At 35.9% G+C, this 12,437-nt stretch overlaps 1 protein-coding gene across 1 annotated transcript in view; it reads left to right on the top strand.

Moving 5' to 3' along the window:
- Positions 1 to 10,400, top strand: part of LOC145671032 (uncharacterized) — a 762,494-nt gene extending 752,094 nt beyond the window's left edge. Inside the window, exon 7 of the mRNA XM_081739703.1 lies at positions 7,695 to 10,400. Within this exon, the coding sequence (XP_081595829.1) occupies positions 7,695 to 7,946 (252 nt within the window). The 3' untranslated portion in view covers positions 7,947 to 10,400. The remainder of the gene's footprint in view (positions 1 to 7,694) is intronic.
- Positions 10,401 to 12,437: the final 2,037 nt, after the last annotated feature.

The raw sequence follows: 12,437 nt of genomic DNA, 5'->3' as shown, positions 1-12,437 counted from the left end.
ATTATATCAGAACTGCATGTAAAAGCATGTTTAAACATGTCTGGCCACAAAACTTAACAAGTTATATGTTTAGGTTTGGCCATAAAGAAAAATGGTATCATACGATACGGACTGTCGTCCATATCAACATATATATATATATATACCAAATTTTATTATTCGAATACATTTTCTCCATACATACGCACTACAGTATACAGACCACTAGAGTATATTATGTATGTCATAGAAAACACTAGAGATGGTATCGAGACGAGACTGAGTAGTCTCGGTCTCGTTTCGGTTCCAAATTCGAGACGAGACCAAGACTATTCTCCGTCTTGATACCATCCACAGAATTGTATCGAGACGAGACTGAGAGTTTCCGTCTCGTCTCGATTTCGAAAAGCGCGGCTCGGTCTCAAATTCGAGTTAAGATCGAGATCGAGACTAGTTTCGGTATCGGTACCGTCCTCTGAAAAGTGAAAACACTACAGTAAGCTTATTATCCTGTCTTTGAAAATTAAAAAAAAAAAAAAAAGTTTCCACGCAGAAAATCCAGGTCAAGTTATAAAATTGATAACTCCGCTTGCAGGTTGGGTATCGCTAGTAACGGAAAGGGATTTGACTGCTGTCACCAGTTTGGAGTTACAGGGGAGAGAAGAGGTTTTGTCTCGAGCTGTCGCTAGCAGCTCGTCTGCCAAGCACCTGCATGTTCAGCGCTTGACGGAGAACAGAATCAATACCTCATAAGGGAGGATAGATACCTGTTTCTGGTTTTTCTCTTATTTACAAGGCAATTTTCGTCTGTATAAATACTGTATGACAAAAACTAATCTGGACTGAAATCTGAAATAAGAAAAATGATCTAAAAAAAAAGGATTGAAAGTTCGTGTTAAATGAAAACCTTTACTGACTCAAGGGACTAAAAATTAGTTCGTAATTCGTGCTAACCGAAATTCGTGTTAACCGATAAAACTTCCTATAAGATAACGTACAGCGATGCCGGGACCGAAATTTTGTTCGTCCTAACCGAGTGTTCGGCTTAAGCGAGTTCGTGTTAACGAGGTTATACTGTATATAGGATGCGGCAGCGTTCATAGTAGGATATTAGAAACACACCATCAGGCAGTAACTGTAATTTATTTATTACCTCTTATGTCAATTAATAGTTAAAGGTATGCCATTTACTAATGTGTAAGTCATTGTCCATTGCGTGGATTACTTTTTGAATATGACTCCTGTCAAATGATGCCCCCTCTGCACAAAACATTCATCTAGGCGGCGTTGGAAGCTTTCCATAACTCGGCGTAACGTATTCCCTGGGACATTACCGACGGCAGTTCTGATGCGATCCTTCAACTCAGGAATGGTGGCACAACGTGTTCGGAACACTTCTTGCTTCAGGTAGCCCCAAAGGAAAAACTTTGCACATGAAAGATCAGGTGAGCGAAGCGGCGAGGAAATGTCACCAAAACGGGAAATTACTCTACCTGGAAATGTCTGTCGCAAGAAATCCATGCAAATTCTGGCTGTATGCGACGTCGCTCCGTCTTGTTGAAACCATAATTGTTCCCCACATCCACATCGACCATACCTAATTGGGGAAGAACGAAGTCTTGCAGTATCTTTAGGTAGCGTTCACTGGTGACAGTTACAGCCACACCGCTGTCACCCTCGAAGAAGTATGGGCCAATAATCCCAAAGGAAGCAACTCCACGCCACACTGTGACACGAGAACTGTCCAAGGGCTTGATGTGCAGTTCATGCGGGTTTACATCACTCCAATAACGCATATTTTGTTTATTCACTGCACATAACTCGAAATGAGCTTCATCTGACATCAGGATGGTGTGCAACATTTGTGGATTTTGGCGAAGGAGATCACGCATGGTTAGGCAGAATGTTTCTCGTGAAACGCAATCGCGAGGCCTAATTTCCTGAACAATCTGCAGCTTATATGGGTGAAAATGGATATCTTCGTGCAATATTCTCCTGAATGAGCGATCGGACATATGCACAGTTTGGGAATGACGACGAGCAGATCTTTTTGGGCTACGCAATATTGCAGCACGAACATTTGCCACGGCTTCTGGTGTCCGCACAGTTCTTTCACTTTCCGGTTTGCCATTGCAAACAAAACCTGTTGTTCGAAATGCACGTACCCACCTCACAATGGGTCCGTCCATCTGGAACTTTCCCACGACGTCCCAAGTTGAAATGTTGCCGAAATAGACGCTGGTAGCAATAACTGAGTCGTTATTCTTGAAATAACTTTCAAGAGCAAAGGCACGACGCTGTACACTCCACCGCTCCATATCACTGTCACACTCGAAATGGCAGCTCATTAGTACACGAATGCGGCACGAGCTGGCGCGCATTCATGCAGTACGTCATTGTACTACGCAAGTCAAATTACACTATGAACGCTGCCGCACCCTGTATTTATAAATGTTATCGTTATAATTTCCGGAGGAAGCTCATGCGGTTTGGATCCCACGTTAAGATGTAGGTTCACGTCTCATATAGCCTCGCTGCTGAAAGGGACACTAAACTCAAAACCAAATATCTGAGAGGTAATTAACTTTGGTTTATCGTTGTTTGCGACTAACGAGAGCTGCATAAAATGTTAAATAAAGCGTTATAGCCGCATAAAATGTTTCTCAGTTATTAAAGTTTTCAATTGCAGGCTGTGATTCACCTGAATGCAAAAACATCCTAATTCCCTCAACTGAATTGAATAACATCCCTTGGGATACTACTCTATTGAACTGAAATTGCTTTGTATTGAACATAAGACTCTGAACTGAATTGGCTATGATATTATGCAACTGAAACATAGGTACCGATGCATAAAAAACTGAAAATACGAAGAAAAAAAGTGGACTTGGATATTTTTCAATTCAGGTCCTCAATTTCCGTCATCATGACGTTTTTAACGTGTAATTTTCATCCTTTCTCGTAACGAGTCCAAACCTTCAGATGGATCTTTTTTTATTATTATTTAGGTCAAACATAAGGAGTATGTTGAATTCCAAACTGGAGTCTTATTCATATTAGAATATTTGTAGTGAAAACTACTGAAAATATTAAATAATTAAAATAAAATGAAATAACATATTTAACTTGCTGGTACTGTGTTCAGATTCTCGGTACCACTAATAATAGCCACAAATTGAATATAGACAGACCCTCTAGTGTTCGGAAGGAAACATGTTAAGTACAGTGGCGTACGCAAAGGGAAGGTTTCGGTGTTTTAAACCTCCCTTTGAGCAAGATATGCAAGAAATAAATATTTACCATACTAAGCTATAGAAGCACCTTAAATAAAATGAATCTGGAAGCTTGAAGCCTTGGAAAAATTCTACGTACGCCACTGGTTACGTTGTAGAAATTGGTTTATAACTACCTCACTTTTAGCCCGCCATCCGCTTCTGATACTCAGGCTAAGAGATCCGTCCAAATCCATAGATACGAGAACTAGTGCTAATCCAGTCAAATCAAGTTATTTACTGCATTTTCTTTAACAAATCTGCCCTCTTATCACAGAGGTCGCTCCGGAGGCCGTTACCCTGCCATAAGTAACTCAGAAATAGATCGTATATACAAAAGTGTCTCATTAAAAAAGTAAGCTGAAACGTAATATAAAACAAATAAGTTCAATTTGTATAATAATGTTTGATACATCTGTCTGAGAATCTTTTTCTTCTTTCTTAGAGTATTAAAAAGACTCTTCTGTAATCTTGCTCTAAAGGCACAAATATCAAGCAGTTGGAACTCCAGCTTTCGTTTAGCATGCAAATCAGGAGATACGAAAGAAAGAGAGAGGTATTCTCGTTATTTTAACTTCCGATCTACGTTCCTACCTGCTATATAGCGCAAGGGGAAAGATAACGATAAAAAAAAATAATAAATGCAAGAGAGCAGACATTACTGTTTTATCGCGTTTGTAGTTAGCATAAACGTACACTTTGCACGTAGAATTTTTTTTATGTCATCGTAAAAAATACAACTAAATCCTACATGAAGATGTAAATGGAACAAGCTGACACATTTATTCATTAAAATTATGAAAGGAAAAAAGTATTTTTTTAATTAAAAAATATTTTATGGTACATTTTCTTTCTTTCTTTCTTTCTTTCTTTCTTTATAATATATATATATATGTCTGTGTGTGTGTGTGTGTGTGTGTGTGTGAGTGTGAGTGTGAGTGTGTGTCTGTGTGTCACTTTAACCGGAGAAAGAATTTTTTTCTTAAATCCAGCTTCTTTTGCATAAAAATAAGTCGTAACTTTGAAAATTTTGGAAAATTAATTGTATATTTCATGAGAGCCTATATTATTTAGTGTTCATGAACACATTCATTGTGTTTTCTTCCTTTCTGTATACAGGGTGGGCGGGAATTAACTCGCTATTGAAAATTGTTTACGTAACTTGTTAATTCCTAACCATTTTTCATTAAACAAAAAGCATTTTGTTTCTTATAATGGTAGACTTTATTATCCAATATTTCATCTACGTCTTTGAAAGTATCAGTGGTGCACCATGGAGCAACGTCTAACCTTGAGTGAGCGGGCTCAGCTGGCATCCCGGTACGAAGTATAGCAGTCTGTGGTACAGTCACGAACATTAATAAATGGAGGCTGAAGCCATTATTTCTTATGGCTCCAACCTCCATTTATTAATGTTCGTGACTGTACAAGTACAGAGATGGTGGCCAAGTGTGAAAGGACTTCGTGCCTCGGCAGGTGCAAAGGCGATAAGGAATTGCCATTCGAAGCTAATGGGCAAGGTTCTGTAGCAGATATTAAGAGAGGCGGTCGCCCCTCAACATCCAGGACGGAAGAAAATATGTATGTGGTTCAGGAAATGTTCACTCGAAGTCCTCAGAAATCACAAAGACAAGCATCTTGCGAAAGTGTTGTAACCCAACACACAATGCTAACTGTTCTGAAGGAAGAATTGAATTTTCGTCAATGGAAACCACATTACTGCCAAAAATTATCACTGGAACACTATCATTATCAGTTGGAGTATAAGATGATGCTTGCTTGGTATGAGGACTGGTCTGATTTTTTAGATAATATCCTGCGGTTGGATGATGAAAGTACCTATGTAAATTTTTGACTATCCAAAATCCCAGTTTAACCAACTCATGAAAACAAATACTGAACTTTTAAAAAAATATATTAATATTTTTATTCAAAAGAGAAAGTATCGCCCCCTCCCCAGAAGATGAAGCTTTTCTATTTTATATATATAAATAAAGCCCATCCCAAAGTTTGGAGCCCTTAAAAGTAGCAGTATGACAACCCACCGCACCCCCCCACCAGAACTCGGTCCTGGATCCGCCCCTGGTTTCTACATCGTAATGAAAATTTTCCGATCCATGAAAATTGTTTCACTTGTTTCTACAGAGCAATAAAACTTTCCGATTCACAAAAAAATTGTTTTACTTTTCGCTTCAAAATGATGAAAATTTTCAGAATCATAAAAAAAATTAGTTTTTCCATACATGACAGAAAATTTTTCGACTCATAAAAAATTGTTTCACTTGTTCCTACATAATAATGGAAATTTTCTAAACCATGAAAACTTTCAGAATCTTTAAATGATCTTTCACTTTCTAACATTTCTGTACATGAAGTCAATCAATTTTATGGTTAATAAGGAATTGTTACTTGATCACTGATATTTGTTTAGAATGGAAAATTTTCCACCCCACATCACTTATGGGAACCCCTAATTTCTTACCTCCGCACCATGCCTACGCATGGGTCATGGCCTGGGGCGGTATAAATGTTAAATATGACCCCACTCGACACATGCCAGCGATGTGATCAGCACCAAACTGATTTATTATTATTATTATTATTATTATTATTATTATTATTATTATTATTATTATTATTATTATTATTATTATTATTATTATTATTATTATTATTATTTTAACTCAAGAAATCTGCTAACCCTATAAGAGCCTTGTTTTTCTGGAAGAATGATTTCCATAACAGAACATCATCGTCTGTGAGAAATGTAACCTAGTGTAACATAATGGATAACATGTACAAGAGGAATGTAACTGCAAGTTGTTCTTACAGTTCCTCTGAGCTAAGAATATTTGTGTATGGGACGAACGGGATCCGTGATATTATGATAATGGAGAGAGGAATATGTTCACTTTCTCAAATACATTGAATTTCCTCTACGGCACGCAGAGAAATAGCTCCATTGTATTGTATTTTGTTCTCTTCCATAAAATTTAGTACTCTCTATTTTATTTTGCTCTCATTTAAGGAAAGTTTACATTTCCCTGTATGCAGAAGCTGAAGTTTTGATATGAACTATATTCATTCATCTACGGTTAATTCGTAAGACTTTGGCCTACGAAGTCCTCGGTTCGATTCCCAATGGAAGCATCAGAAGCACTCGTGTAATAGTTGATTGATATGTATTTATGTCCTCCGTTAGCAGTACGAGACCTACAATTTAAAGTGTGATCTGAATCATTGTACGTCGTTCGATGCTCTTTTACTGGAAATCGAACCCAGGACCATATACACCACAGGCATACGCACTAGTCACTAGACCAGTGAATTGGTTCAGATCGTACTTTAAAAACTGTACGCTGTGTGACCCACGAAATGAGACGAGACGAAAAATAAGGTTTACCCGTCTCGCCTCGTGCAATTTGTAGAAGTCTCGTCTCGATTTTCAAAGAATTCTTTCTCGTCTCCTTTTGTAAATTTATGTACAAAGTGTACGTTTTTTTGTTGTTTTTTTTAACTTAATTTCATCTAGAAGTTATGAGAATCCTTCTGTGTCATGACAGATGCACGAGAGGAGTAACGTAACTATTGATGAGCACAAGTCTTAGTCTTGCAGTTTGTGCAAGAGTCTTCCACAAGTGCCCGCTCAGTGATAGAGCGTTCACCTCTGGTGCACGGTTCACCCCTGGTTCGATCCCAGCTTGCGCCATGTGAGCTTTCTCTCCAACTTCCTTCATTCCACCATTTCATTCATTTCTCATCATCACACTGTTAAAAATAATTTCTTGAATTTGAGAAATCATTTCTTATCTGTGCACCGAGACAATATTTTCTTAGAAATGAGATTTGCAAGTCTCATTCATAAGGAAAGTAACAGTATACTTTCTCGTTTCGCCTTATACAACCTCATCTATTTTTCTTCATTTCTCAATAATGAGAGACTTAAACTCTTGTTTCTAAGAAAAGATATTCTCGGTGCACAGATAAGAAACGATTTCTCAGATTTAAGAAAGTATTTTTAACAGTGCACCATCTCTCTTAGCCTCGGTGCATAATCGTAGGACATTAAACTAGTTATTTAATTTCATTTCAAATCATATTAGTAGCAGTGTTCTTTCAAAACATATTAGTTGTGTCTTAGCCTTAGTCTTGCATTTGCTCATCACTAAACATAACAACAACATTTAAACCAAATTTATTGTTGAATTGTGTTGAGTAATATATATATATATATATATATATATATATATATATATATATATTCATAGTCGCTATGTTTTACTAACATATTATACGTATGTCGCATTATTCATTATTATACTTTAAAGGACTGGTGTCTCTTTTTAAATTATTTTCATTATAAGATATTTCTTAAATGTGTTGCTGTTTAGTTCTGCAATTATATTCATTTCTTTTAACTTTGAAAATTAATTTCTCTTGCAGCACCTTCATTGGCCTTCTAAAACCTCCAGATACGATTTTACTTCCTCTCCTGGCCACACTGAGGGTTCGTCTAGACCAAGGATAAACTCAGTTTTTATTGGTCCTTCATCTCGTCTATCTCCTGATTTCCATGTATGTCGCAAGGTTAGGAGTGCCGAGGACATTCCTATGCAGCCAATGGGTGTCTTCAATAGGCCTGAAGTGATAGCCATAACAGAACACCAAGATTTGGAAGAAATCCAACAGGTCTGACAACTGCTAAGGAGGCCAGAGTTAATAGAAATCGTTTGTTTCTTGGGACAGCTATAGGCCAAATGTTTCCAAGTTTGGTCTACGCATTTAATATATATTTCCCCGTGCCTTAATATTCATAAATCTCGTCCTTTCTCTTCTTAAGTAGTGAGTTATGTGCCATAAGCCATAGTTCGTAACATTCTTCACTTAATGTCTCTCTATAGAAAAAAGAAAATATTATTGTTTATGTAACAATACGAGACTTGTGTAAATAATTGTCAATATTTAACTATAAGAGTATTCCAAACTAAACTTACGTATGTATAAGTTACTAATTTTCGTTCGATCAATTAATAACTGTTAAGATTCGCTACAAAATAAACGACTATGTACAAAGACATAAAACGTGTAATAGTACCTTATTAATCTTATTAAGTAAGCACAGGAAATCAGACTCAGTAACATCTCGAACCTTCCTTCTCTTTTCGTGTCTCATCAAACTTTGACAGCTAATCATTGCATTTTGTATCCAAACACAAGCTGTAGTGTCATATCCTACTGAATATTTTAAGATTCATCGTAAAGTAGTTGCGCTTGATATTTATTTACAAAGTTTAAATAATATCATAAATTGAGGCAAAAGAGATTATAGTGTATTTAGTGAGCCAATGCTTTGCGTGGCCATGGTTAAAAATGAACGGAGATTGGATAAGACGATTATGAGAGTACATGATACTACGGCAGATGTCCGAACTGGTTCAGGGTACCAAATGACACTTCTTTCTGTAAGGACACGAAATGAGAATATACAAAATACAACTTTACCGGAAATCACAAAATAAATGTTATACAGTAAACTCACGCGCATCCGGACTAATGTGGCAGAGGCAAGCCAAATAGGCCGGAGTTCTATGAACTCATTTCTTTACGTAATTTCTCCTCCATAGTCACAACTTTCTTTCGTTTATCACCTTTTTTTTCAAATCTTCACCATAGTACACTTACAAAAACATTAAGCATACCCCAAGAACAATTTAAGAATACAGTACTGTACAGTTATACTATACAATTATAATCAGGAACAGCGACAAGCGTACTGTATTGAGGACCGTTATACACTAACGAAACAATGAACAATGAACAGAATGCTGCTCTTTTCCTGTCACAATTTATATTTAACCCACGACACGTAGGAGGATCGTAGCAGATGCCCGCTTCCGATGCCTTGGCAATGTTGCCGATGCAACGCCTTGCCTTCCTCATTTAATTACGGTAAAAAGAAAACTAGGCCGTATAGTCGCGAGCCGGATACTCGGGAGTCTACTGTGTATGTATAAATAGCCACTGACAATCTTGGAATGTAATGTAACAGAAATAGTAAATGTAAAAAATTTTGAAGTAAATGTAACTAATTATGGTAAGTTTTTGAAACAACTTTGCTACTTTTGCGACGCTTTATTAAGTTTTAACGGCACAGAAGGACAATAATAATAATAATAATAATAATTTTTCAGAGTTTTACGAAAGGTACGTTCCCATTAATAACTAATTAAGTGCTGTTCATATTTTTTGTTTCTCACGTAGACAGCAGCAGTAAATTTGAACTGTGATATTCCTATTGTTTCAAAGAATTTGTCATCAATTCAGAATTAATTTTCATAGTAGGGAAATTCGATTTCTCAAGTAGCTAGTTTAATTGGACAAACCTTGGTAATAAAGAGACATTAAAAGAGGCTGCTTTTAAGAAACTATACTGGTAAGGGAAGACATCGGGACCATAAACTCTAACTCAGAGCTTTTCAGACTGTAGTCTACGGACCACACGAGTGATCATCGAGGAATGCCGTTGTGGACTGCGGATCCTCGAAGAGATTGAACATTAGTCCAAAAAGACAAAAATAAAATAGGTTAAATTCAAGAAAATTGCATCTTCTAGGTTTATATGTTTGTGGTCAAGAAAATTTACATGTTTGTGGACGTTTATATGTTTGTGACCAATTCTTTTGACAATATCTCGGAAACAACAAGCTCTAGAAAGATGCCATTTTCACTGATGGATTGTAAATTTTGTGTAGATTGTTCAGTTCTAATTGAATATTTTTTTTAAAAATATCTTTATTTCTTTATTACATTTTTTAGAGTGGTACATTGGAAGTATTGATTTTTTTTAAAAAAAGTAAAGCATTATATCCCACAAATTATACATTCCAACACTACACATTAGTATACGGGGTTAGTATATCTCTCCGGCGTTTGTTTCATGGTCAAATGATAATGAAAAAACGAAGGATAACCATTTCTCCAGTCTAAGATGAATCTTTGTTGTTTGGAGTGTTCTGCCCAATCAACACCATATATCACTGACATTAATTGTGTGTAATGTATTTGCTTATTACATACTGCATGCAAGAAGAAAGAAAACATTGATCATACATGAATTAAAAACTCCAACCGGAAGTAGGTTCAAATCTTGCAAACGGTGCGAGCTATTGAAAAAATAATCGAAAAAAAACTCCCCTTTATGGTACCCCTTGAAGATTTTTTTTTTTTTTTTTTATCAAGACGTCTTTCACTTGTGTCTGTAAAGGGACATGTACAGAGATTGTGAGGCATGACAAAGAGATTCATGCTCATATGTGAATGATGTGCTTTGTACAGAGCGCAGGTTCAGCAAGTACTATTTTAAGAATATACTCATAACTATAATATACTGGTATATGTTCAAAACAAAAACAAACAAAATAAAGTAACTAATTTATAAGTATATGAGAGTTACTCCCATACTTTTTCTTTTTAGTCATTCATAAATAGGATTTTTTTTAAAGTAATTTTCGTAAAAACTTTTATTTTAACTTTTCATTACGATTTGTTTCATTTCACATTACACTTAACTTACTTTATAGAATCTTATAATCTTACACTATTGTCAGTAGTGAACGCAAACGAGGGTTTGGTGTTTTAATCCTTTGAGCAAGATAATGAAAAATAAACATTTACTATATTATGACATATAAGCAAAAAAATCATGCCTGTTCTAAAAAAATATGAGTGAAAAAAATATGAGAACCCTCTGATGAAACTATGTGCGTCACTGACTATTATAATTTATTTTGATTTAAAAATCTAACAAGTGTGTGTCGATGCCGTACACGTACAATAAAGTGTGCCATCAGTCCAAAAACGTTGAGAACTACTGTTTTAAATAAAGCATGTTTCTTTATTTTTTTTATTTTTTTACTTTTAGTCGTAATTTATTATTTAATTTTATTTCTTATACGACCTACCTCCGTACAGTCTAACTAAAAATTAATCTTAACTAAAAATATATAGAAATATATGAACATAATAATGGAATATTGTACTCTCATGCGAATTATGTCACTGTGCAAAATTTCATCATTGTATGACGTAGGGAAACGAGTGAAATTATGCTTGCAAGATTTGAAGTTTTTGCGTACACTTTTTTCCGTGCGATTCGACTAAAATTTATCTTAGTTAAAACACGCGTAAATATATAAAAATATATGAAAGTATAGAAAGAATAGAAAAAATTAGAAAGAAAGTATAAAAGAATAGAATATTATACTCTTACGCGGACTACATCACAGTGCAAAATTTCAATATTGTATGAAAAAAAAATGAAATGAAATGAAATATTTGTTTTACGTCCCATGGTTATGCCGGTTAGGCTAAAGGAGACGGTGATGATGAGAGATGAGTGAAATAAAGAAAGTGGGAAGAAACGGGAGAACCCCGAGAAAATCCACGAGCAAAGTGTTTGTCCACCAGAAAATCCACACGGCGCGAGCTGGGATCGAGCCAGGGGCCCTAAGCACCGGAGGTGAACGCTCTACCACTGAGCCACCGCGTCCCCACAGTATTGTATGACGTCAGAAAATTAGTTAACGTAAGGTTCCAAGATTGAGGAGACGGTTAAACCACTGGAAGTTTAAATAAAAGCATGTAAAATATATAAATCTGGTTTTGAAGGGGACAAGAGTCGGGTGGTCCGTAGAAGATTCTGAATAATAAAAATGGTCCGTATTTGAAAAAAGTTCAAGAAACGTTCTGTACGTTTATTAGCCCATTAATTTATACGAGGGTCTTCTTTTTTCTTTTCCTTCAAATGAATGGGTATTTTAATCGTTTGATTGAACCAGGGGTGTATCCAGAGGGGACGATCGAGGCGATCTCCCCCCAGAAGAGGAAAATTTCTTATTTAATATATAAATAAAACCCATCCCAGAGTTTGGAGCTCTTAAAAGTAGCTCTAAGTAGCAGTATTACAACCCACCGCCACCCCACAAGTCAGTCCTGGATCCGCCCCTGGATTGAACCGCTTTCTTCTTCAAAACTATTTAAATGTACCTTAGTTTGTGAAATGTATATATATATAATATTAATCTTCATAAATCAAATTTAATTTAAAATATTAATTTTATGTATATAATGAAAATGGATTTTGACAAAGAAGGGGAGAGGGACATTTAAGTAGACTTGCAGAAGGAA

The sequence above is a fragment of the Thermobia domestica genome, chromosome 15 (assembly GCF_964235325.1).
Source record: "Thermobia domestica chromosome 15, izTheDome1.hap1.1, whole genome shotgun sequence".
NCBI classification, from domain to species: domain Eukaryota; kingdom Metazoa; phylum Arthropoda; class Insecta; order Zygentoma; family Lepismatidae; genus Thermobia; species Thermobia domestica.
The sequence above is the reverse complement of the archived record's forward strand: the minus strand, read 5'-3'. Positions and strand labels throughout refer to the sequence as shown.